The sequence below is a fragment of the Anabrus simplex genome, chromosome 2 (assembly GCF_040414725.1).
Source record: "Anabrus simplex isolate iqAnaSimp1 chromosome 2, ASM4041472v1, whole genome shotgun sequence".
NCBI classification, from domain to species: domain Eukaryota; kingdom Metazoa; phylum Arthropoda; class Insecta; order Orthoptera; family Tettigoniidae; genus Anabrus; species Anabrus simplex.
The window spans coordinates 578,945,394-578,973,264 of NC_090266.1; the positions used below are offsets into that span (position 1 = coordinate 578,945,394).

At 39.1% G+C, this 27,871-nt stretch overlaps 1 protein-coding gene across 1 annotated transcript in view; it reads left to right on the plus strand.

The window, feature by feature from the left end:
* The window catches only part of side (sidestep), a 1,669,326-nt gene that overhangs the window by 1,179,247 nt on the left and 462,208 nt on the right, over window positions 1–27,871 (plus strand). The window contains exon 8 of the mRNA XM_067140964.2: window positions 12,200–12,330. Coding sequence (XP_066997065.2) covers window positions 12,200–12,330 — 131 coding nt within the window. The remainder of the gene's footprint in view (window positions 1–12,199; window positions 12,331–27,871) is intronic.

A 27,871-nucleotide genomic window follows, 5' to 3' on the forward strand; every position in this document is an offset into this window, starting at 1 on the left:
AACGCTCAGGAAGTACAGCGCCTGTACCAGGAAAGATTTCCGCACAGACAACAACCAAACGTAAGTAGGTCTAGGAGGGTGGAGCAACGTTTGCGTTTAACTTCGTCACATTCCAGAACAGTTCCTGTTAGAGAAGCACCAGTTACGTCCAGTGAAACTGCTGAAATGGTTTTGGACACTTTCCGGGAGAATCCTCACGCGAGTACCCGGGCAGTAACACAACAGGCCAACATCAGCCAGTCGTCTGTTGTAAGGATATTGCATTCCATTTTTTTGTCCGTATCACCTGCAACTACATCAAGAACTCCACGGACGAAATTTCGAAACTCGTGCTGATTTCTGTGCGTAGATCAGATGCAAGTGGCAAACGATCCAGCGTTTGTATCTCTCATTTTATTTCCGGTCGAGGCACAATTTCATAATAATGATTCTCTGAATCGTCATATTACGCACTACTGCACAGTGGGACGAAATGACGAAAACGTGGCCAAAAGTCCGAAAAAAAATTTCTATTGGGGATTTTCGACTCATAAGTTGGTAATAGGAACGTTGGGACTATTGAATTCCGGCCCTAGAAACAGCCGGCCGGTTCATTGTGAAGTTGCACAGCAGGTCCAATGCGTAACGTTTCTGTTAGTCACGCACGAGGCAAGCTGAGCGAGCAACGTATCACATGTTAAGATATTGATAAAAGTGATCTCAGACGTTTATAAAAGTATCGACAAAATGGATAATGTTTCTCCAGGTATGTAGTTTATTATTCAAACCTTATTTGATGTTAAACAAAATAGTAACAGTTGTTTATTTATAATTAACTTTTATGCTAAATAACGTAAAATAATACTGAAATATAGTAACTAATGAGAGGTAAAAGTTATGTATACGACAGCATTCGGCTAAATCTCGCATACTATGATGAAGTATAATTAATTTACTTTCAACATCTCTTCGAAAAACGCACTACTCCGGTAATGAACCACATTTGAAGTGAAAATTGGTATTAGCCGATATTTATGCATTTTGTAAAAAGTTATATAAAAGTTCAGTTATAGCAATATTTCGGTGAATTATGCTATTATTTATACGTGTAGCATAGTAAAGGAAAGAATGTGATGAAAGGAGATTGAAACATTGACCCTTCTTTTGAAGGATCTGACGCATACCTTAGAAAATGACAAACGATGCTATTATATCCTGTCCTCTCTTAGTGTTACCTCCAGTTGCTTCTAACAGTGATGAAGGTTCAGACGACGATTTTTGCGGGGACAGTGATTCCTTCGAAGATTATGATTCGGGCGGACAGATTAGCGATTTCGAAGATGAATCAGAAGCAACTGTTGAAGAACATCAAAGCCAATAGGATAAGGATAAAGATGTAAACTTATATTGTAATGTTTCTTTTGTTCAATTCTAATAAAATGTATTAATATTCACAAATTATATTTATTGATAATAATTGAAAAATCCTACATTCAAAAACAATAATTACTTTAATTTTTCAATAATTAATTAACTATAGTTTTGCCTATTAATATTATATTTTAAAACATTTTTTTCGATACATTGGATCTGCCATTTTGATTGTTTTCAATTTTAACATCAAATTCGTAATCAGCAGTATCAAAAACCTTATAATACTCATTTTGCCCAATTAAACCAACTTTTACGAATTTTGGTCCGCCATATTGGATCCGCCATTTTGAATTTTTCAATTTTAACATCTAATTCGTAATCAGCAGTATCACAAACCTTATAATACTGATTTTTGCTCAATTAAACCAACTTTTACGAATTTTGGTCCGCCATATTGGATTCGCCATTTTGACTTTTTCAATTTTAACATCTAATTCGTAATGTTTTCGTCATTTCGTCCCACTGTGTACTGGAGTGTTTAAAATCCCCTTTTGGTAAGGTAGGTAGCATTCCAGGCACGATGGGGAGTAAACGTCTGGTGTGTTATATGGGGTAATCACCTAATTGGGCCATATTTCTTTGAGGATCATTAATTTCACAGGAGCCGGGTATCTACAGTTTCTTCAAGATCAACTACAATTGCTGCTAGAGGATGTGCCCTTGGGTGAGCGTGTAGCCGTGTGTTATCAACACGATGGAGCTCCCCCTCATATGTCAGCAGATGTTCGCAACTACTTGATCGTTGCACATCCCGGTCAATGGATCAGAAGTGGAGGACCTGTCAACTGGCCTGCTAGATCACCCGATTTGAGGCCAACTGGACTTCTTCCTACTGGGCTATTTGGAGGATGTACTGTACGCTCAGCCGGAAAATCCTGAAAGCCTTCAAAAACTTATTACGGAAGTCTGTGAATGCTACAAAGAGCCCAAATGACAGTTCAGCGACGTGCTGAAACATGCATTACTGCAGAAGGCCATCTAATCGAACACTACTGCGCTAACAGGCTGTTGCTCAGTCAAGCGGATTCAAACCCCCACCTATTCTATCCTCGTCCAACCCTACTTATAAAACATCCACGTAAATTGCCCTAATGGCCTAGAACAGTGCCTAAATAAATAAATAAATAAATAAATAAATAAATAAATAAATAAATAAATAACCCACGACGTGAGGGCATTCGTACACATTGGCTCTGTGGATGATTCTCGCAGTGCAAAATGCGAATAAAATTTATTGGCTCAAGTGGGATTGGAACCCACCAACCAAACGCAGTTGTATTGACAGCAGCGCACTTACCCTGTGACACCACGGCGATTACAGCGAGTAATTTTTCAGAAATCTTACTAGATGGACTACTACTTCCACTTCACAAGTGCGCACACATTTTCTATCAGCATGCCATCACTAAAAGCTGAAAGCTCATAATTGGCACGTACTTTTTACTAGAGCTGGGAACGGTAGAAGCGGAACGGAGCAGTTGTTTACGCTCGTCCTCCGGAGACCTCCGGTAGTCCTCCGATTGAATTCACTGGCGGAAAATTCAAATGCTTTAATGTGGGCATGTTGTAACGGTTATCTTAGGAGGAATTACAATTTAGATTTCAGTAGTAATTCTACAGATGCACGTGTTGTCCTACGTTTATCATTCAAATTCTGTAGTCGTTTCAAGATCGCCGCATTATTTGTTACGTTATGAATAACAGATTTTGATCTCCTGACATTCAGTTTGCAATAGGTGCAGGTGGATAGAATACTGTAGATTGAATATTGGTATATATTATTCCATTGCAAATGCTTTTACAATATTATTAATAATAAAAAAGTTTAAGTAATAATGATATTCCATTGCATATAAAATGTATTTTATACGATACTCTTACTTTAATTATACTCGTAGCTCATTTATTACGAAAGAGTACGTCCGGCTCTATGGCTAAATGGTTGGCGTACTGGTTTTTGGTCGCAGGGATCCCGGGTTCGATTCCCGGCAGGGTCGGGTATGTTAACCTTAATCGGTTAATTTTGCTGGCACTGGAGCTGGGGGTACTCGTATGTGTCGTCTTCATCATCATTTCATGTTCATCACAACGCGCAAGTTGCCTACGAATGTCAAATCAAAAGACCTGCATCTGGTGAGTCGAACTTTTCCTCGGACACTCCCGGCACTAAAAGCCATACGCCATTTCATTTTTTACTGAAGAGTACGAACTGATTGGAACTGGTTATATGCTGTAAAGGGCTGAGTAGTTCAGACGGTAGAACGCTGGCCTTCTGAGTTCAAGTTTCAGTTCAGACTTTGCTCGGCGGTACATGAAGGTGGTCACTTACGAGAGTCTCATGTCGGCAGGTGTACCGGCACATGGAAGAACACCTGTGGGACAAATTGCCGGCACCTTAACGTCGGAGAAAACCACATAAGTGGTTATGGAATACAATAATAATAATAATAATAATATTAATAATAATATTAATAATAATAATAATCATAATAATCATAATAATAATAATAATAATAATAATAATCTATCAATTTATCCTCCAGGGTTGGGTGTTCCCTCGGACACAGAGAGGGATCCCACCTATACCGCCTCAAGGACAGTGTCCTGGAGCGTGAGACTTTGGGTCGGGGATACTTTTTTGTCTTGTTTTACGTCACATCGACACAGATAGGTCTTATAGCGACGATGGGATAGGGAAGGCCTGGGAGTGGGAAGGAAGCGGCCGTGGCCTTCAGTTAGGTACCATACCGGCATTTGTCTGGAGGAGAAGTGGGAAACCACGGAAAACCATCTTCAGGGCTGCGGACAGTGGGATTCGAACCCACTATCTCCCGGATAAAAGTGGGTTCGAACCGCACTGTCGGCAGCCCTGAAGATGGTTTGACATCGTTTTCCATTTTCACGCCTAGAAATTGCTCTCCTTAGCCGTTCCTATCACATCGTCGCCATAAGACGGCATGACGTAAAGCAAAATGTTACAAAAGTAATCGACAAATGAAACAAGAACGATAAATGAGAATGTACATATTTCATATATTCGCCTTCGTCATACTTATAAAGCAGTATTTACTATGTCGCTAGCACACGCGTTGCGCACCACGGATGGAACGGCAAGCGAGCACACATTTAGTACTGTTCCTCCGTCCTCCGCTCGCCCACCGAAGCACCGATTGTTTTCTAAGCAACAGTTTACTACCAGAGAATACCGAAGGGAGCGCTGCACTCGCACTACCGATTGCAGTCATAGGAACAACTGCTCCGTTCCCAGCTCTACGTCCAATGACGAACCGATGCAATCTCAGATGAAACTGTGGAACATGACATAGCTAAGACGAAGACAGACCGGCTAGAGCTGGGAAGGGTAGGAGCGGAGCGGAGCAATTGTTTTCGCTCTTCCCCTGGAGATCTCCGATAGTCCTCCGATTGAATTCACTGGCGGAAAATTCAAATGCTTTAATGTGGGCAATGTCGTAACTGTGATCTTGGGTGGAATTACAATTTAGGTTTCAGTACTAAGTCCACAGTTGCATGTGTTTTTCTACGTTTGTCATTCAAATACTGCAGTGGTTTCAAGATTGCCTCATTATTTGTTACGCTATGAATGACAGATTTTGATCTGTTGAAATTCAGTTTGCGTCCGCCTCTGTGGTGTAGTGGTTAGTGTGATTAGCTGCCACCCCCGGAGGCCCGGGTTCCATTCCCGGCTGTGCCACGAAATTTGAAAAGTGGTACGAGGGCTGGAACGGCGTCCACTCAGCCTCGGGAGGTCAACTGAGTAGAGGTGGATTCGATTTCCTCCTCAGTCATCCTGGACGTGGTTTTTCTGTGGTTTCCCAGTTCTTCTCCCTTCCAATCTTCCCATCCCCCCGCAAGGCCCCTGTTCAGCATAGCAGGTGAAGCCACCTGGCGAGGCACTGGTCATTCTCCCCAGCTGTATACCCCGACCCAGAGTCTGAAGCTCCAGAACACTGCCCTTGAGGCGGTAGAGGTGGTATCCCCCGCTGAGTCAGCGGGAAAAAGCGGCTCTGGAGGGGGAAGAGATAAAAGGAGAAGAATAAAAAGAAGAAGAAGAATTCAGTTTACAATAGGTGCAGGTGGATAGAATAATGTAGATTGAATATTGCCATATATTATGCCCTTGCAAATGCATTTACAATATTATAATAGTTAAAATGTTAGAGTAATAATTATATTCCATTGCATGTGAACAGGTGCTATATACGATGCTCTTACATAAATTATACTCGTAGCTCATTTATTACTGAAGAGAAAGAACTGATTAGAATTGTTTACATGCTGTACTGGGTTGAATAGTTCAGACGGTAGAGCGCTGGCTAGTGGTTGGGACGGAGCGGTGCGGAGCGAAGCAGTTGTTGTGACGTCATCACCCGGTTGTACAGAGTAAACTACCGAAGAATGTACTGTAACGGCACGTTTAAACACGTTACTGGTATGACAACGTAAAGGTATTTCAGCCGTCTATTCAATGCCCTTTTCTCAAAACATAACTGTTTCGCTTAATACAGCAATGTTGTTTTCTGCTGCTGAAGGCGACCTCCTCATTTCATCCTTGTGATGCCTCTTGATATGATCTCACAAATTTGATGCACTACCACCCATCGCGTAAATGCGGCCGCAAAATTTGCCTTTTGCTAATGTTTATCATCAGTAATTTTAAAGGAATGCCATGCATCAGACGGTCTTCGTGGCATTTGTGGTGCAAATTTCTGTAGACTAAACATTGATTAAATTCTTTTAAATATTCTAAAACATGAATACCATCTAAAATGGGATTAAATATCAAACTAATACCACAATTATTTTCTAATATACTTTGCATTATCTAAAAAACACAACAAGCAGAGGAAATATAGACGCAAATTTAATAAGCACAGACTGAAGACAGGTACAATACACTCACAAGGGGAGGCCACGACGTTCGGATCGCGGACTACCTTCAAGCTTTGTACACATTTAGTAGTCCATTAGGACAGCATAGTATGCAAGTAGTAAGGCGTACTACTAAGGCGTTCTCGAGAAAATCTCAAGATAAATTTTCGCGTCGAATATGTACCGGTGCGTTGGGGTCACGAACACGAAACGGCGGTGGTCGAGTGGTTAGCGTTCAAGCTCCGTAATCGCTGGTTCCAGTCCCGCTTCTCGCTTTGTTTTTCAACACTGGTCGTTCTCTTTAAAATGATATTTGTTCGGGGCGTCGACCCATGTGGATCTTTTGCCCCTACTGGCACCATATTTTATGAACCTGCGTGTGATTGGAATGGCGGTAGTTGTGTGTGAGGAAAGGAAGATCAAGAACGTTACAAATACCCAGTCCCCAGGCCGGGGATATTAATAATTACAATTAAAGGATACCTGACACGGCTGGGAATCGAACCCGGGACCGCCGGGTGACAGGCGGACCCGTTGCCCCCTACACCACTGGGCCGGACAATACTTGTCATAGTCTGTCATATATATTACACTTCAAAGGTAATATAATGAAAAAGGTGAATTCTATTTCCATGGACTTTTATCGGATATATATAGATATTACATATATATTACTAGCAAGATACCCGTGCTTCGCTACGGTATTATACTGAAATTTGTAATTGAATGCTTATTGTTTTAGATATATAATCCGCCGAAATTCGCGATCTAATTCCTTTTCTGTGAGAATCCGCCAAAATTCGCGATCTGTCTCGTTTTCTAATAGGTTACGGCAAGTTTCCTCCCATTTTTCAATCTTTCCTTCCAGCAATCGATTTCGTTCTTCCCGGGCTAGGTCCAGGTATTCCACCCAGTTAGTTGGGTCCCTAAATCTTTGCCATCTTTTCCTATAAGCATTTTTAATATGGATCAAATCCTTCAGGGGATCTGTCGTGGCGTCGTCTTGAGTGCCTTGGCGGTAGCCTACTGAACCCGCGGCCGGACTGCATTCTTAGTCATTAGCCGTCCAGGACCCGTTTCCAGCGTGGGCGGCACATGTGACGACGGTCCAGAATATTATTATTATTATTATTATTATTATTATTATTATTATTATTATTATTATTATTATTATTATTATTATTATTATTATTATTATATGTTCTGGACCCCACAGCAATATGCAAGACCGCTACTTGGGGTAAATTACATCTGCTGCCATTGTCATTGTTGACAATGTGACCAGCACGATTGTCGCGCGTAGGCAAGTGTGCGGGATTTCTGGCGATACGAATGACATACCTCCGTGTATTGTTGACCTTATTATAGAGGTGAACAATTTGACGGCCAATCTCATTCCTACCGTTTATTTCAAATGTGTTTAAATTTTTATTTATATGCCAGGAGAATCTACTGTAATCTAAGAACGTTCTCCGAAGGAAAAGATGGCTGTTGAAAAAGAACCCAGGAAAGATTAAAAATGATCAGTTTATGATCAGAATAAGTACATCGAAAGTCTACAGCCTGTTTCCTATCATTCGACAGGATCAGAGATGGAATGAATAAAGCCCAATCTAGCGGCGACAATAGGAATTGTGCCGGCTGCCGAAGCTCCCCTCTGGGGCAATGATCGATGAGTGACAATTGAAATGAAATACTGTACAGTGTTGCTGGAATGAATGATGACAGGGAAAGCCGGAGTATTCGGAGAAAAACCTGTCCCGCCTCCATTTTGTCCAGCACGAATGTCACATGGAGTGACCGGGATTTGAAACACGGAACCCAGCTGTGAGAGGCCGGCGCGCTGCCGACTGAGCAACGGAGGCTCCTTATAAGTACATTATGAACAGTAAAATCAATTGGTCTCACCTTCTTTTACACCCCACCGCCGTTAAGTTTATTTACCCGCCCCCCCCAAAAAAGAAAACTAAAAGAAGGCGTGTTTCTTTATGTTTAATGGAGATTCCAAATACCAATGTTCACGTTTATTACCTTCAGTTTTGACATATAAGTATCCCCTTAAAAATAATTAACTTTTTTTAACTTCCTTTCACACTACACCCCCCCCCCTCACAAAGTGATATTAAGGCAAAAAATACTTGTTCCTTTAATAGGATAGGATCTTCTAAATACCAGTTATCACCACTCAAACCTCTTCAGGTTTTGATTTATGTGTACTCATGAAAGGAATTCAACTCCTTTCCACTCCCGCCCCCCCCCCAAGATTGTTTCCCCCCCAAAAACACGCTTTTCTTTGTTTTTAAAGGAGATCAAAATACCAATCTTCACGCCTGTAACAACTTTAGTTTTTATTAGATGTATGTATTCTCATACAATTAAGTCAATTAATTTTTTCAATCCTTTAAGCCCCCAAACCCCCTTCATTGGATTTTCCGAGAATACGTGTTTGTTTACTTTTAAAGCAGATTCCAGAAATAAAATTTCACGTGTGTAACATCTTCATTTTTGAGATATCAGTAGCCTAATTAAAATAATTCCACACCATTTTCAGTCACTTTTACCCCCCCCCCCCCACTACCCATGTGGTATTGCCGAAAACTAAAAATACACGTTTCTTTATTTTAATAGATTAAAAAAATTAGCATTTTTCACTTGTGTAACATGTTAAGTTTTTTGAGATATACTGTAGAAATTCTCATTTTAAAATTTCACCCCTTTTTATTTCCTCTTAAGTGGAGTTTCCAAAGACAAATCACCTGTGTTTCTTTACACTTACAGGAGATTCCAAATACCCACTTTTTACGTCTGTAACATTTTACGCTTTTCAGATATTCTGTAGATATAGTCTTTCAAAAAATTCACCCCAATTTGCCACTCCTGTTGAACCGCCATTAATTGAATTTTCCAAAAGCAAAAATATACGTGTTTCTTTATTTTAAAAGGAGATCCCATTTACAAATTTTCAGTTCTGTAATATCTTCAGTTTCTGAGATATATGTATCCTCATTAAAGGCATTCAACCCATTATTCACCCTTTTACACCCTTCCTATTGAGATTTAGAGAAAACAAAGAAATACGTGTTCCTTTATTTTTAAGGGAGATTCCAAACACCAATTTTTACATCTGTAAACGTTTAAAGTTTTAAGATGTAGACACACTCATTTTAAAAAATCACCCCCCTTTTCACCCCCCATTATTTGGATTCTCCAAAAACGAAAAAGTACCTGTTTCTTTATTTTTAAAGTAGATCCCAAATACCAATTTTCAGGTCTGTAATATCTTCAGGTTCTGAAATATAAGTAGCCTCATTAAAGGCATTCAACCTCTTTTTCACCCTTTTCCACCCTTCCTATTAGGATTTTCCGAAAACAAAAACATACGTGTTTCTTTATTTCAAAGGAGATTCTAAATACCAAATTTTACATCTATAAACTTTAAAAGTTTTTAGATATAGATACATTCATTTTAAAAATTTCATCCCCCCTTTTCACCCCCCATTATTTGGATTTTCCCAAAACGAAAAATACCTGTTTCTTTATTTTTTAAGTAGATCCCCAATACCAATTTTCAGGTCTGTAATATGTTCAGTTTCTAAGATATAAGTATTCTCTTTAAAGGCATTCAACCCATTTTTCACCCCTTTTCATCCCTCCCATTGGGATTTTCCGAAAACAAAGAAATACGTGTTCCTTTATTTTTAATGAAGATTCTAAATACCAATTTTTACATCTCTAAACTTTAAAACTTTTGAGATATAGATGCACTCATTTTAAAAATTTCATCCCCCCTTTTCACCCCCCCATTATTTGGATTTTCCCAAAACGAAAAATACCTGTTTCTTTATTTTTAAAGTAGATCCCAAATACCAATTTTCAGGTCTGTAATATATTTAGTTTCTAAGATATAAGTATTCTCTTTAAAGGCATTCAACCCATTTTTCACCCCTTTTCATCCCTCCTATTGGGATTTTCCGAAAACAAAAAAATACGTGTTCCTTTATTTTTAATGAAGATTCTAAATACCAATTTTTACCTCTCTAAACTTTAAAATGTTTGAGATATAGATGCACTCATTTTAAAAATTCCCCCCCCCCTTTTACCCTCGCATTAATTGGATTTTCCAAAAACAAAAAAATATGTGTTTCTTTATTTTTGACAGCGATCAAAAGTACCAATTTTGAGGTCTGTAACATCTTCAGTTTCTGAGATATAAGTAGCGGTATCCTGATTAAAGGCATTCAACCCCTTTTTCACCCTTTTTCACCACTCCTATTAGGATTGTCTGAAAACAAAAAAATACGTGTTTCCTTATTTTTAAGGAAGATTCTAAATACCAATTTTCACATCTGTACACTTTTAAAGTTTTGAGATATAGACACACTCATTTTAAAATTTAACCCCCCTTTTCACCCCCTTAGCGACGCAATATCCAAAAATCCTCTCTTAGCGAGCACCTACATCTTAATATGAATATATCCCCAAACTTTCATTTCTTTATGTCCAGTAGTTTTGGCTCGGCGATGATGAATCAGTCAGTCAGTCAGTCAGTCAGTCAGTCAGTCAGGACAAGCTACTTTATATATATAGATTAATCACTAACGATAAATGAGAATGCATATATTTCTTATATTCGCCTTCTTCATACTTATACAGCAGTATTTACTACGTCGCTACCACATCCGTTGCGCACCACTACGGGAACTGCAAGCAACCACATATTCAGTATTGTTCCTCCGTCCTCCGCTCGCCCACTGCTCGGCCACCGAAAACACCGATTGGTTTCCAAGCAAGTTTACTGCGGGAGATTACCGGAGGGAGCGCTGTACTTGCACTACCGATTGCAATCATAGGAGCAACTTCTCCGTTTCCAGCTCTAAACACAAGTGTAGAGAAGAATGATTTGCACGGAACGCACGCAGATCAGATCGTAGACGAATACTCGTACATCGGGATGGATAATATGTCACAAGTTTGTCTCAGAAGAAGTTTACAAGAAGTGCGTAGACACCGCCATAATATCTTGCAAGATGTTAGTGCAAAGAGAGTACGAAATGTCTTGAATAGTGCTAAAATTACTGTAGATATCCTAAAAAAGAATCCATACACTTTGGAGATAGAGAGGAAGAATCGCATCGCATTACTTTGGAAGCATTGGAATTATCGGACAATTTCTTATTCTCAGACGAATTGAAGTTCAACTTCTTTGGTTCTGATGGACGAAAGAGAGTGAGGAGAAAACCTTACACCGAATTACACCAACAACATTCATGGCCAACAACAAAGCATTGTACTGGACAGAGTTTATAACATTAACGTGATTTGGAAACCTAATCGGTATTGAAGGAAACATAGATTAGTACAAGTACGCTGGTGTGTTCAGAATAATTTGCGCTATAGTGTACATAGGCTCGGCCCGGACGAGGTCTTCCATTTCCTACGAAACAGTGACCGCTAATACATTGGTTTAAAAACTCACGCGCGTCTACTGTATAAAAGCACTCTTACTCGACCACAGAGCACAGATTTGAATACCATTGGCATTTGAGGGGTTTTCTTGGAAGAGAAAAGGGCAAGCGTCAATCCTGTAGTAAAGTAGACCTTAATGGGTTCCTCTTCCAGCTTTGAGAAAATGCATTTTCTTCTGTGAATAATTATTTTGTGTCGATGTTTTTATTTCAGTTTTGTACAATATACTAAGGAATAAGAGCAATACTATAGTAAAATTTATGCGCATGTTATGGGGAAAACACTTAGTTTGCTAACACTTCATCGAACCTCTGTATATGAAACATCTTGAAATGTAGAGTGTATTCTCCAAAATGTATTGTAATTTACGGTATTTTGTAATTCTCGTGACTTTCCATTGATTACGTTTTGTTCTGATCTCTTTTTGTAGATCCACCTGTAGTTTCTGTTCAGCTTGAGACTAGTGCAGCTCAGGCACCTCTCAGGGAAGGCGACGAGGTTCGACTCTCTTGCGAAGTGCGCGCAAAGCCCGAGCCTGATAGAATTACTTGGTATCACCGCGTAAGTAGTGAACTCAACTTATTTCTATACAAATATGTATCCCCATGCTAGAGATATGCCAATTAACTTCATTACATATTAACATAGAGTTCAAGTTACAGAATCGTAGTCAGTGGAAATATGCATGGGTGTCAAATAAGATCCTGTACCAACATCATTGTGGATTACTGAAGTTTAATCATAAGATTAACTTAGCTTCAATAATTGCAACATCGCATCATAGAATTAATATGCGGGAAGTATTAGTCTAACCTGAAAGTGAGAGAAATGGTCGCCGTCGTTATGTCTATAATTGACTACTTACGAACAAATACCTTAAGACTTACTCGCGTGTCTCGAAAATGTGACTTATGTAAAGTTTTCTGGCTCCTATGAATCCTAAATAAATATATTTCCGCTCGCCGATGACGAAATATAAATATTGTATGCCAGAAAACTGGATCTTAATGAGGATACTCATGGTTCAAGTTTCATTATGATACATGTTCTCCGCCGAATTACAAATTATAAAAATTAAATTAAGTTACAACATGTAAACTTACAGTATGAAGCACATGTGAAATTAATTGATATTTGTCTAATATCATTACGCTCCTCTCCTTGCCATTAATTATAAGCGTCATAACCACCTGTTTCAAACATTGGACTTTTACATCAAATTACTCATATTACTTTCAAGGGTTGGATTCCTTCAGGAAAAATTATTCAAATTGAATTTATAAGAACAATACTCATAACATGATCAGTTCATGAAATATACGTATTATTTCCATGAATATTTTACATTAGTCCTCATAATTTTACGTCACAATTGGTACAAATGCTAGTACAAACTTTCGTGGGAAACCACACATTCTAAGATCATTTGCCTTTGATCAAATTATACGTACGGTCAAGTGAACATATTTCAACATCACTACATTTAATTAAATTCTTTCTTTCTTAATCTGCTTACCCTCCAGGGTTGGTTTTTTTCCTCGGACTCAGCGAGGGATCCCACCTCTACCGCCTCAAGGGCGGTGTCCTGAAGCTTGAGAAATTGGATCGGGGGATACAATTGGGGAGAATGACCAGTACCTCGCCCTGGCGGCCTCACCTGCTATGCTGAACAGGGGCCTTGGTGGGGGACGGGAAGATAGGAAGGGATTGACAAGGAAGATGAAAGGAAGCGGCCGTGGCCTTAAGTTAGGTCCCATGCCGGCATTTGCCTGGAGGAGAAGTGGGAAACCACGGAAAACCACTTCCACGATGGCTGAGGTGGAAATCGAACCCACCTCTACTCAATTAACCTCCCGCGGCTGAGTGGACCCTGTTCCAGCCCTCGTTCCACTTTTCAAATTTCGTGGCAGAGCCGGGAATCGAACCCGGGCCTCCGGAGGTGGCAGCTAATCACACTAGCTTCTACACCACAGAGGCGGACTAATTTTACGTCACAATTGGTAAATAAGTACAAATGCTGCTACAAATTTTCATGGGAAACCACAAATTCTAAGATCCTTTGCCTTTGATCAAATTATATTTACGGTCAAGTGAACATACTGTATTTCAACATGACTGTAATTAATTAATCAATCAATAATCGTTATTCAAATGTTAGTCTTTAACAAAATGAACGAATGAAATCTCGAATACCGAATCTAGAAACAAACTATCTGTTCAGTGGCATTCCATTGTGATAGCACTGCCGATGTTGACTGTTGTCGATATTTAGATAACTGTGCTTACTGTTCTCTTGTCCCTAACCTATCAAATCTAACACACAGTGAACACCGCGGGTGGTTTATTTACACTAGTACATGAACCTTGGTTCAACACGAACAAGGATAACAACAATAACAACACAAAAACCATTATCGTCAAAATATAAACAAATACACAAAAACGTTGAACCCTCAAAATGATACAGATGATAACTCGCGTTGACCCTAGAAGAAAAATATTTAACCGTCTCACACAGCGGCCCTAGGACCGTTTTCAAGCGCATATGGTGTACGAATGTCATTCGCCGGTTCACGAACAAAGAAGCGCGAACGAGCGAGTACTCAGTTTAGCAAGCCAGTCACACAAAGGAAAAGATAGGGCGCGCAACCGGAGAGAGAGAAACGTGAGCCATGTAAGAGACAGAGAGGTTTGAATTTGTTTTCGGACTCCCCGACTGCAACGGAGGCCAATAATCATCTCGGAAGGAGATCAGATTTCCGTTATCAGAACCTTTGGAGCTACTTTAGAAAAAAAAATGTGTGATTTATCAAGTATCTTGTACATACTAATTGTAATAATTATGCAGATTATAAGGAATGAATTACTTTTGAATATCCATTGTTAGAAGTAGGTCACGGTACAAAGAGATTCTCACAGGTCTTGTGAAGTGGGTGATACTTTAAATACAGGAGGACCGATACCTCAGCATAGTTTTTGAAACGAGTCATCGCATACACACAGTCAGATAAGAATTAACAAAAGAAGAGTTAGTCATTGTGTCCGCGTAATGTAGGTAGTGGTGATAAGAGCAAAGATATTAGAAGAGATAGCAGCAATCAGTATAATATTAGGGGACCGAACTAATTTCCCCGTGTCGGTTACCGTGTTTAAGTAGCGTAAGCAGTGAAGGTAGGAGGACAAATATCAGAAATGGTAGGAGTAATCAAAATAAGATTAGGGGAGCAAAATAATTTTCCCGTACCAAATACTCTGTTTAAAAGTAGTCATTGTGTCCGAGTAATGTAGGCATTGAAGTAAAGAGGACAGATATCAGAAGTGATAGCAGTAATCGATATAACATTAGGGGAACGAACTAATTATCCCGTATCAGTTACTGTGTTTAAGTAATGAAAGCAGAGAAGGTAGTAAACGGTTATCAGAAGTGATCGTATTAACCATAAACCATTACAGTCTTTAGGGAACAATATAATGTTCCTCTACATGGAACGGTAAAGGTCAGAGATTTAGATTACCGATATCCCGTGGATTGAAAGTGCAGAACGAGTGTCGAAGCACGATAAACAGTATGTGTGTGCACAGCTGCAGTAGACCAGATTATCGAAGTGAAGAAGAAGGCATCACGAGATGATTGACAGCGCTCAGATGTAACCAAGGACCTGCTCTGTCGTCTTCTTTAGTTCAGTGGCGAGCTAAGTTCCCATGAGCAGCCTAGAAAGACTGAATTGACGCACGAGTTTGAAACCAGATTAGTCTATTCATTAAAATATGGGGGAGTAGTTCTTTTCGCAATCCATTTTTGTAAATACGTAGAGAGTAATTCATTAATGCCATCTAAGGCGAGACTTTTCATAGTGTAGGTTTATTTGGATGGAACCGGTATGTATGTTTTTTTTTCTGTATAGAAGTTTGCTCCTTTTGTTTGTGGGATGCCTTACGGGGAAACAGTTATTTAGCATTGAACATAAGTGTCAGATCAGCACGTTTACTTGTCTGTATTTAAAAGCAGTTGCACGTAAAATATGAGTCATCGGATGTGACGGGACGGTAGCGCCCTCGTAAAGATTTGAACCAGGGAGTCATGTTCTAGGAGGCATTCATGTAAAATAAAGTAAGGATGTGCATGTATTCGTTATTTTCTGTTGTGCATGACATTACAAATGAATAAAGCAGAGGCTGTAAGAACATATTTTCCCAAGCGTTGAATAGTAAGAACCTTTAACGAAAACAAACGGCTGGTTAAGTCACAGGTCTGCTCTAGAATTGAACGTGGTTCGGAGGATAAATGCTGACAAATGAACAAAGGAAGTTGAAGGCCTTCTTGAAAGTGATGATGAATGCCAAAATAATGAAATATTAGCGTCTGAATGAGTGAATCACAGACGTGACTGAAGTGTACAGGTTTATAACTGTAGTGAAAACGGTTAGTACCGTCGGCCCGATTCGGCTAGTGTTGATAAGAACGAATGCGCTTCCATGTTTGGCGCTTGGAGAACGAGAAGAAGAAAATAGTCTCCCAGCTGATGGCAGGTATTGTAAGCTTTACTTTTTGGAGGTAATCTCTCTTGCCGGTTTACGAATAGAAATTGCGGCCAGTTAACCAACATACGCCTTGCTTATAATTTTGAACTGTGTCGTACCACCTGTTGTGCAGATCCCATTAGGTGGAGTGATGATGCATATGCTGTCTTTCTGTATGGATAAGATGGAATGCGGACCGTTGGTGGATCTGAGCGCTCAGAGGTTCGATCCTCGTGTGCACTACATCAAGATGAGTGAATTCACATGCATAAATGTTTGTTTTATGGTACGCGTCTTTTCGTTGTGTGTGGTAATTTTCATTTTCTGTACTTTTGTGTCTTACCGACATCCCGTGGAGTGAAAGTGCAGAACGAGTGAATGAATATTGAATTTTCATGAGTGTTTGTTGCGGTCATATTGGACGGTAAGTGAAGCAAACTACGTGCACTATTCCAGGGTTGTGGGTTCTGACCCATCCGTGCTCTCCAGGCTATGACCATGGACGTAGACTCAGTGTTAATTTTGGGGTTGAAGGATCCGGTCTCATTCAAAGAGTTATGTTTTTATATGTATTCGTTTAAGCTGCGTTGGCTGGGATTTTCTTTAATGATGAATGCGAAGAATAATGCTTTATCTCTCACGTTGATTGATTTCTACATTACGTGGCACTAGGCCAAATATAGATTAGACTTACCTGTTCCGTCCTTTTCGTTATGTAATGACACCTCTCGTTTCAAGGAATAATGCTTAACTTCATAGGAGCGCGAGACCTCATGGTCACGTCAGTGACATGTTTTGTAAAATGTTGATATTCGGGGATTTAGTTCCTGTATTTCTATGTCGTAGCATAATAAATATGTTTTTACCTCACTACGTCGAATAGGTCTCATTTACATTCGTGTTCTCAGTTCCCCGCCCATTTATATTAAGTTTAAATACCTAGTTCTGAGAGGCCCAGTCCGGACGCTCCACACCCTGAACCGATGAGCTTAGCCAGACATACTATAGGAAAGTTGGTCGGGTAGAATGTATAATTTGCTAACCACACTATTGTAATAAGCATTAGGCTAATTTATGGCATAATTATTACTAACTGAGAAGAATTACTGTGGTTATTATAGATTTATGAGAGAAATGTAAGTCTAGCTTCATATTCGATTCCTGTTTTTATGCCAAGAAGAGAAAATTTACAGCACATATTAGTAATTGCGCTGTTTATCTATCAGGGTGTGACTGTTGACAATATGTATTACTAATCCTTTACCTGGCCCAACCAATGCAAAAAAATAATTACTAATCCCGACATATGCATTAACATAACCTCGGTATTGGCATATAATCACACAAAAACATTTACTTTCACTTGAATGCAATAGAGTTTTCATGCATTAATTTAATTATCAACTAAATCTCAAATCATGCCATAAACACACGAGCTGTGCCTCCATAATCGTAGCTTAAATCTTTAATTGTTCAAAATTGAAATCAACGCTCAATAGTGTTTTACACGACAAACATTATCTGAATCTTTAAATGAAGTTTTACTCTACCTTTCTATAGGACATTGAACATCACAACTTTGCTCTTACTTTCCTAACGGGCACATATTATTTGGATAAAGTTCCGCTGACTTCAGGTGAATATATAGGGAAGGTTACGGTGATCTTAAACACGCTATAAATAAGTTCTGACGGATAAATATTTGTTGTAGGGACACCGACATCTCTGTCGTGTCCTACCGTTATTATGTCCTTCTAAAATATCACTCGGCTTGTGACATCCCACCTCAAACCTATTTGCTACATGTGGCAAAATATCTATCATCTGGAGCTAATGTATCATCTTTCGTATAAGGCATTGTGCCTTAAAATCACTCTTTCCACACAGCGAATATACTCATGTCGTAGGTCAATTATACGACTCATCGCATGTCAAAATATATCAGTTTGCAGCTCGTTCTCTTCTGGTCAGACTACTCTATCATCATAAAACATCATCAGCCAAAAACATCCATAAAATTTACCCCGCACTTAAAATCTGCGTTATATCGAGAATATCTCAACCGTTAACTTTAAATCGCAATTTCAATTACTGTTTGGCTTAGAAATCATTTTATTACTCTGAGCTCAAATCTCTTTACGTCGGGGAGTTATGATTATTAGTTTCATCTTTTTAAATTATTATTATTATTATTATTATTATTATTATTATTATTATTATTATTATTATTATTATTGTGATGATTATTATTATTATTATTATTATTATTATTATAGATATTGTCAAAAATATTATTCAGCTTAAAAGATATCTCGACGTTTTAATGCTGGACAGTACTATTCAGAAAAACCTAGACGATCAAACTAACCGTCAAAATCCACTTGCCGTTAATTAGTTGTTAATTGTGGTCATCCTTAATTATTAATTCAAACGTATATTTAAGTTAATCAAGTCAAAATAAACGAGGATAAAAATAAAATAAACTGCAAAGTTAATTATGGCCTGAATTCTGGTTGTTACAAGAAAATGAAATTATTTCCATACAGACCATAGCTAACTAGATTATATACAGGAATGGAAAATACACGTATCAAATCATGATTCTACTTGCTTTTGACAACACCAGAGCTTGTAACCAGCCTCCGCACTCAGCATAAGATCGGATTAATTAATTGCGGCAGATAGGCCTAAATCACATGGAGTAATCAAATCGGATGACGACGAACACATTTATTCCGCTGGATTATATAATACGATGAAAAAGAAGAACAAAAGAACACTCGTCATATCTCCTATGAAAGGTTACACTATACCCTATATACTGTTAATTAGGATAAATAATTTGAATTTCACCATTGCACTGGTCTGACGCATTTGTTCATTTCCGTAAGACGGAGCGATTCCAGACTGCCTGTCTCCGTCTACCAGAAGGTTGACGAGCTCCTGTTGTTCCCTCAGTCGTGAATCTTCCCTGTCGGCTTATGATTACTGTGTAAATCTTTGTGTACAATTCAGACAGGTGCTTGTTTTATTCTGAAAATTGGATGTACGGATTCAATTTCTAGCACGACTGCTATTGAAGGTTTTTACTGAGTTCTCCACTCAAAATTAGCAAAATTGTCAGTGTTATATTAATCCACACTCTCAGCGCGCTTAATTCCTCAACATGACTAAGTTATGTGTCTTTTATTTTCTTCCAATATATCTAACTATCTGTTGTACTTAGCTGAAATATTCGAACTCAAAATTTGTTCATTTTATTGACACAATCTTAGTTTGTCGCATGTGTACGGTTCGAAACTATCACACGTAAACGTACGCGATAAATCACTGATATGTGTAACATTTGCCAAGGTGAAGGAAAAGTCACTACAACACTCACCTTCTACACTGGAGTTAGCCTGACTTCGTCTTGTGACTTCCGGCGCGGACGACATGGACCGATCGCTGACGATTCCGAAGAAGGAAGTCGCTAGTCCAACAAAGCCTTCGTGGATACTTATGACAACGTCCCACGACGCCCGTCAGTTTGCGGTAACGCTGTCTTCTCTACACTGAACATGTCACTCAGTGGGATTTATTTTAGAAGATACTGGGTTCACAGAATATCTCTCAGGACTTTGTAACCCTATAATGCCCACACTGTTGCCTAGGATGATGATCTTTTCCTTACCCGACCATTAACATTCAGTAAAATTCAGGCGTCAATATTGATATAGTTCTCAGCGCATACCGTTTCTGATGACCTCACAATGATGTCACGTGATGGCATTTGTCAGACTAAGACCGATTTTACGCATTAGTAACAATTAACCAACTCTTACGAAAAATGACATTTACAATTTGCGGATGAATTCTCTTATTTTGTAATGATTAACAAGAGACTATAATTTCTGCTAACTTCACTCCTGTTGAAGTTACAGAAAATTACAGAACTGATGAGCATCGAAATGTTCTGATTGTATAGAATCTGCCATCGATATAGACTTCCTGCGCCGGATTTTGGTTTTCACGAAGAACACAATAAGTATTTCTCTCTCTTTCAAATTACGTCCTAACTTTCCCTGGCCGCTTTCCTCCTATCTAAACCTTCAGCTGTGCCTACACCTGGCGTGACTATCATCTTTAAACAACAAACAAACATGATTTAACGTCATACTTCTTGATCTTATGTGGCTCCCGTGCTTTGTTCTGAAGTTGGACGAAGCATTCAGAACGAAATATATGAGATTATCCATGAAACTGCGAATTGAATTAGCGCATCATTAGAATTATGGGTACAATACATACATACATACATACATACATACATACATACATACATACATACATACATACATACATACATACATACATACATACATACGGTACAGCACACATCATACTCGGTACAAATGTCACTCATTAATCAACTGAGCGTCTCCAGTTACCAGAAATGATTGAAAATCGTATGTAACATATATTTCCTATATATTCCTATGGTACTCTTCCACCAGTCGCTGAGTCCATTATTATACAACGTAATATATCCTCCATTTGCCTCTTATGACCCTATGATTTATTACTATTCTTCTTATAATAATTATTACTAACAAATGCATCGCGATTGTGAAATTTCCCGGTGGCAATGGTCACTTACGGTAGTGTAATAATAAATTTAAAACACAATTACCCCCAAGAAACAACAAGAACAAGAAAACTACAACAACACAAGTACAAGAAGCAATTCCATGGAAAGATTATATTACAAGAAATAATACTGGGGAAGTTTAAAATTCTAAATCCAGCACCATCATATACAAATTCAAACAGAACTTAAGTACTTTCAGTGCTTAACATTACGGCTTACAGTACTATACGTTGAGCTTAATATTGCAAGTGATAATAAAGTAAAGTTAAAACCTAACAACACCACTTTAGCAAGAAGAGTACAACAAGCAATTCCTAGTAGTAGTACATTTTATATCCAACGTCATCATATACAATTCCATATACAACTTAAGTATTTCCAGTACCTAAGACTACGGCTTACAATACTACAGGTTTTGCTCACTACTAGCTTAGAATTACAAGTGATAATAAAGTAAAGTTAAAACATAACTACCCATCACCAACAACAACAACAACAACAAGAGTACAACCAGCAATTCAATGGAAAGAAAATGTTACAAGAAATACTACAAGTTCAACATTTTTAATCCAGCATCGTCGTACACAAATTCACACACAACTTATGTATTTCTATTTCTTAACACTACGGCTTACATTACTATAGATTGAGCTTACAACAAGCTTAACACAGAGGCAGATAAGGTTCAATCTCACAAGGTAAGGAAACAGAAATATAAACAAAAGAAAAAAGAGATGCACATTAGTGGGAAATATCCCTGACTATAGACACTAGAAAAGTAATTGGTTTGTTTAAAAGTTAATTCAATTCCACCTCTCATTTCTGAAGTTATGGTCCAATAACTTAACCGAATGATAGTAGATGACAGTCGCATGGCTACTAATCCTAGCCAGGACCTGATTACTTCCACCTTACTTGCTTCTAACCAAACAGGACAACTTGATCTGGTGTTTGTATTCATAAAGGATATGCATTATAATTGCAGTGCTCATTCATAAGAATCGCTACAGGCTTTTGATTTGGAATTAGCTCCTGTCTTAGAAGAATTAAATTATTGCTAATAGACTAAACCTACTTTGAATTCTTGACAGAATACTGACAGCCGATACTGAACTCTTATATTCAGGCTTATGTTGTTACGTGTTTTATTATTATTATTTCTTCGAATGGGCCAACTAAGGACCACAATGTTCAAATTTTCGGCTTGGAGAGGGACTTGATATTTGCCCGATACTCGAGCATTCTCTGCCTAAACTTCTCTCCTCTTTCCTTTGTCCAAAGGGCGCCTCTTGTTTTACATGACGGTCTGTCGTGAAACCTCTCTTTTTATTATTCTCTTGAGAGGTGCTAGGTTTCTGATGTCGTTTTCAGTTACTCCCAGTTCCAGCATGTGTATCTTCACTTCCGATAGCCATGGTGTCCCTAACTTTCTGTTTGCCCAGTAGTTGAGAAGCCGCTAGGTCATCCTAGTTCGGTTAATCCTCGTGACATGTCCATAGAAGGTCAGACGCCTCTTCCTGGGTATGTTTGTGATATTTCAGTGTAACTGTATAGCTTCTGGTTTGGTCGCCTCCTGTACTCCCCATCTACCTTGATCGGTCCAAGTATATTTCTCAAGATCTTCCTCTCCTGGACCTCCAGTTTGTCCGACAATCATTTCCTGTTCAGCATCGAGCATTCTGCGGCGTATAGGGCTTCTGAGTGGATGACTGCCTGGTAGTGCCTCAATCTGTAGTTATGAGAGACATTTCATTTTATAAATGTTCTTAATCAGTCGATATGCTAACTCTAGTTTGTTAATCTGACATATTGGATTCCAGCCATTATCCGAGGTACTTAAATGTGCTGAGTTTCTCGATCTGGCCCTGTTCCAACCGTAGTTTTCTTGGAGTATCACTGATATTGGTGGATAATTTTGTCTTTCTCAGGGTTACATGTAATCCCATCTTGTCAGCCTGGTGTTTAAGTGCATTGAGTTGTTTCACTGCTGCTTCTACAGAGTTCGCCAGAAGTGCCAGGTCATATGCGAACGCCAAACAGTCAACTATTGGCCGCATGGGTTTGTGTCCCATGTAAATAACACTTGGTATATCTTGTCCTTTCAGTTCTTTCCGCCACTCTCTGATGACCTTGTCCAATGAACAGTTGAAGAGAAGGGGAGAAAGTCCGTCTCCTTGTCTAACTCCTGTATTTATTTCAAAACTTTCCGAAAGTGTTCCTCTGAAATTCACTCGTGATCGTGTATTACTCAGGATCTTTTGGATAAGGCTGTGGGTCTTCCGGACCAGGCCAATTTCCTGCAGAATTCTCATGAGGGTAGTTTTAGAATGCTTTCGTAAAGTCAACAAAGGTGACTACATACTTATTGTCTGCTAGTTTAACTTGCATTAGTACCGACTTCAAGTTGAGAATCTGTTCAGCACAAGAACGACCTTTCTGAAACCACCTTGGTATTCCCCCTATTGTTGATCCAATTGAAAAAAAGGTCTTAAATAATATCTTCTAGGTGATTGGTATCAATGAAATCCCTCTATAGTTGTTCATATCAGTCAAGTCACCCTTCTTGTGAAAGGGGTGGATCAGAGCAGATGTCCAGTCATCTGGTAGCCTCTCAGTTTCTCAGATGTTCAGTAGAATATCTGTCAATTTGCTGATTGCTTAGAAGCCGACCTGCTTCCATAGTTCGGCAACTATTGCGTCTTCTCCCGGTGCTTTGTTATTTTTCAGGGATTGGATGATGATTTTTATTTCTTCTTCTGTTCGAGGAAGAGAGATTGGTTGTCTGGGTCTGTCTTGATAGACAAAGGAAGTCTTAGGGGACAAGCAGTTGAGGAGATTCTCAAAGTATTTGGCTAATAGATGATAGCTCTCTTTGTCATTATAGGCTAAGTTCCCATCTGGTCTCCTGAAGTGTAGGCTGGAGGGGTATAGTGCCTGAGGTTTCGTTTGAAGTTCTTGTAGAAGTTTGCGGTGTTGTTCTTCTTAAAGTCATCATCCAATTGCGTTAATTGGTCCTGGGTGTATTGTTGCTTAACCTGTCTGATGATTTTGGCAGTTAGTCGAAGCTGCTCTATGAAATTATCCCTATTTGTTTCAGACTTCTGTGAGTTCCATCGTAGCCAAGCTACCTGTCCTTGTGCGATCGCTTGGTAACAGATACTCGTCCACCAGATGTGCTTCTTCGGTTTCATTAACAGGTGGACTTCTGTAGCAACTTTGAATAAGTTGTCCCGTAGTTGGTCCCAGTTGTAACTCTCGTATTCAAGCGCTTAAATTTTCTCTGTAACCATGTTGCTTGATTTCAGTTTCTCAAGGTCAAACTTAGTGTGTTTTTGTGTTCGCACTCTTCTTGTGCTTCTGGCTAAGAACCGAAATATTATTTTGGAAAGGTAGTGGTCTGAGTCAAGATTCTCCCCTTTTAGTACTCTGACGTTTTGTACTTCGCTGCAGCACTTCCGTGGAATGGCCGTATGGTCTGTCTGAAATTCTCCAAGGAGTTCGTTTGGTGAAATCCATGTCCTCTGCTTTCTTGGTAGGCGGTTGAAAGCCGTTGATTTCATTACTAGATTAAAGGTCTTACAGAGTCCAACAAGTCGTTCTCCATTTATTTTGGTCCGCGTGTGAGCTGAGTATTCCACCACTATCTGTTTATACTTCCAGTCCTTTCCTAGCTGAGTGTTAAAATCAGCCAATATGATGACTGTATGGCGTTATGAAATCTTGTTTGGCAGAAGTTCGCTCGGTAATGTATGCGCATTATATTCGAAATATCAATATTATGCAGAAGTGGTTAAGACCTTTATACTTAGCAAACTGTGGTACTTGGCAAAAATTTTTCCCCCTCCACAAAAAAATTCTCAGGAATATAGATCTTGCCATCGGTTTTACTTTTGGAGAGGTAAACAATATAATAACACAGAACTATTTAAAGACAAAGCAAGGGAGATTAGATCTGGTCTGCGTTGAAACTAATGTACAGCACTCTTAGTCATGAATATCACCAGGATTAAATTTTCACAAGCTACAAAGTATTCTAAAGTAGTAATTAGCGCTTTATACAACACAGGTACTCGAACACAGAAAAGAAATCTACCTTTTACATTCCGGTGTATAAAGGCCACAATGGAAAACTTACCCCGACAACTGAAATTGGATAGCCTATATCATGTGATTTTTTTTTAGTGGCTTTACGTCGCACAGACAGAGATAGGTCTTACGGCTACGATGGTATAGGAAGGCCTATGAGTTGGAAGGAAGCGGCCGTGGCCTTAATTAAGGAACAACCCCAGCATTTGCCTGGTATGAAAATGGAAAACAACGGAAAACCATCTTCAGGGCTGCCGACAGTTTGATTCGAACCCACTATCTCCCGCATGCAAGCTCACAGCCGCGCGGCTCTAACCGCAAGGCCAACTCTCCCGGTATCATCTAAAATCAAAACCAAACATGTGCACTCTCATTTCATCTACAGTATTACTAAGACACCGAGAATCCAAGCGAAATCTCTCTCTAGGCGATAGTTTTCAGTGTGGAATAACATAGACAAAAAAGGCTTCCTTTACAGTGTAAGGAAACGCTCTATCTCTTCTTCAATGAAATGATCCCCGCACGGGAACAGCTATTCAGACATGGGCGATGAGAATCCAGCAATTGCCATCTGTGTCATCAAACTGACACCTTACTTCATGTGCTGGAATAGCGTTAATATATCTGTGGTCGTTTGCTAAGGTACGCAGCAGTCTATAAACGACCCCAAATTCCATGTTACATGACTACTGATCTTAGGACATAATTTCATTCTTGTTACGATGAATAATTCAGCTCTACTATTTTCTAAAAGTAAAGAACACTCCAGCCAACTAAATATTAATACATGTTATAGTTATATCGGAAGAGAACGAAATTCCTTAAATTGAAGGAGATGAAATCGTCCGCCAATAAATCCAGAGAGAGCTGTTTTTCCTATCGTCGTTCATTGTCGGACAGAGTGCATTCATTTCAACGTGAACGTTATCGTGAACCAAAATATATATGATCGAAAATTATGATGGGCAGCCAAGTGAAAATCGAACACCCGCAATAACATACATTTTGCGAGAAAGGTGGCAATAGTGTTGTTACGTATCGGCGCTGCCATCACGGTGGTAAGAGAACCGCACAGTGACAACTCACAGTTTCACGTAGTTGTTGGGTTATGTCTTTGTTCATGCGCGGACTGGTCTAGTCTGTGTACGTCCAGCTGTAGAAATGAAGGTAACTAAAGTAGAGCAGGGAAAGTTGGTTCGTTGTCTGGTGGCTATGGAGACACTGCAGAAACTGCGACACGCAATAAAGTCGAAACGCCCTGGAATGCTGTCAGACGGAGTCATCCTGTTGCATAATGTTTGCCCCCATACTTCCAATTTGGCAATGGCTATGCTTCAGCGGTAGGAAACACTTCAACATTCCACGTACATTTTGGATCTATCACCTTGTGATCTTCACATGCTTGGTGACCTGAAGGAAGAATACATTCATGGACGTCGGTTTCATTCGGACGAGTAAGTGCAAGGGTGGGTGCGGTTGTGGATCCTACAACGACCTACCGCTTTCTACAAAACTGGAATTGATCGTCTCGTCTCCTAGTGGAAGAAATTTGTTAACGCTTTCGGTAATTCCTTATGATTAAAGCCTTTCCGTAGTCACGTTTTGACGGGTGTTCTGTTTCATTTGACTGCCCTTTACATTTTCCGATAAAACTCTTTTCATAAATTGGAACCATCCACAACAAATAAACTCAGTGATCTTATATAATACCTGCCACAACTTCCTGGATAATCATTTACAGCACTCCACTTCAAATGTACTGTGAACAATAAACAGTAAAATACGCTGGAATGTTTGCGTGATGTTCAGATTTCTTAAATTTTTGTCACATCAGTTTGTCAGTTAGTCACTTGCTTTCTCCTCCCAGGATAACTATTTTTTCAACTGAAGTCAATGGTGCAGGTATATAAAATGAATAACTCGATGTAGCACGTTAGAAGTCCTCTGCCGACGTTCGTTTAGACCGTGATCATTTAGCAATTAAACACGATGTTAAATAAACACAATTCTTATTTTCCTCAGGTTGTTTTACTTACATACTAAGTAATTTTTCAATATATAATCGGTCTCTTTTCACTTGGATTCTAGTCTTGTAAAATTTTATATTTGCTGAGACTCTAGTTTGGTTTGTAAAGTACGGTACATCCTACGTGTAAGTAAATCTCTTGAAGTGCCGATTGAATAATTTTAAAAGTTACGTACATTAAACAAGTGCTCTGAGACAAATTTTCTGAATACTGTCGGTTAATAATAACAGGAAGGATATCGATAGGAAAATGACAGGCTTCTAATGAAGATGTGGAGAGGAGTTGTCATGAGGCTATTCTTTCAGGCATCAGTGAAATGACGTTTAAAAATGTATCTAGTGCATCATCAATAAAAACAGCTTATCGAGTTTACACAACGAAAATTCTCTCGAACATAAATTCCCAAAGTCACTTTGACTACATTTCTTCACTTCATCCATGTGAATATTCTAGTTCAACTCTGATATGTCCCTTCTTAAACAGGATAATGAGGGCCGTCTTTAGTTGCCCATGATTTCCCTGTTCTGTTGAAGTGTTCAGTACTTCTATACTGGGACCGATGGCCTCAGATGTTAGGCCTCTTTAAACAACAAATGTTATCCTCATAGTAGTTCTACATTATCACAACCTGTATAAGTATTTCTCCTCAGAACCGAAAATGCTTTCACTTTGTCACTGAAAGTATTTTTATAGAGTAACAAATCTCTCGACATAATATGCCTCAAAATCACTAGGGTAAAACCTGCTCTTTGGCTGAATAGTCAGCGTCATGCTTTTCGTTTAGAGAATTCCCCCGGCCAATTTGTGGATTTTAATCGTGTCTGTCCAATTCCTCTGA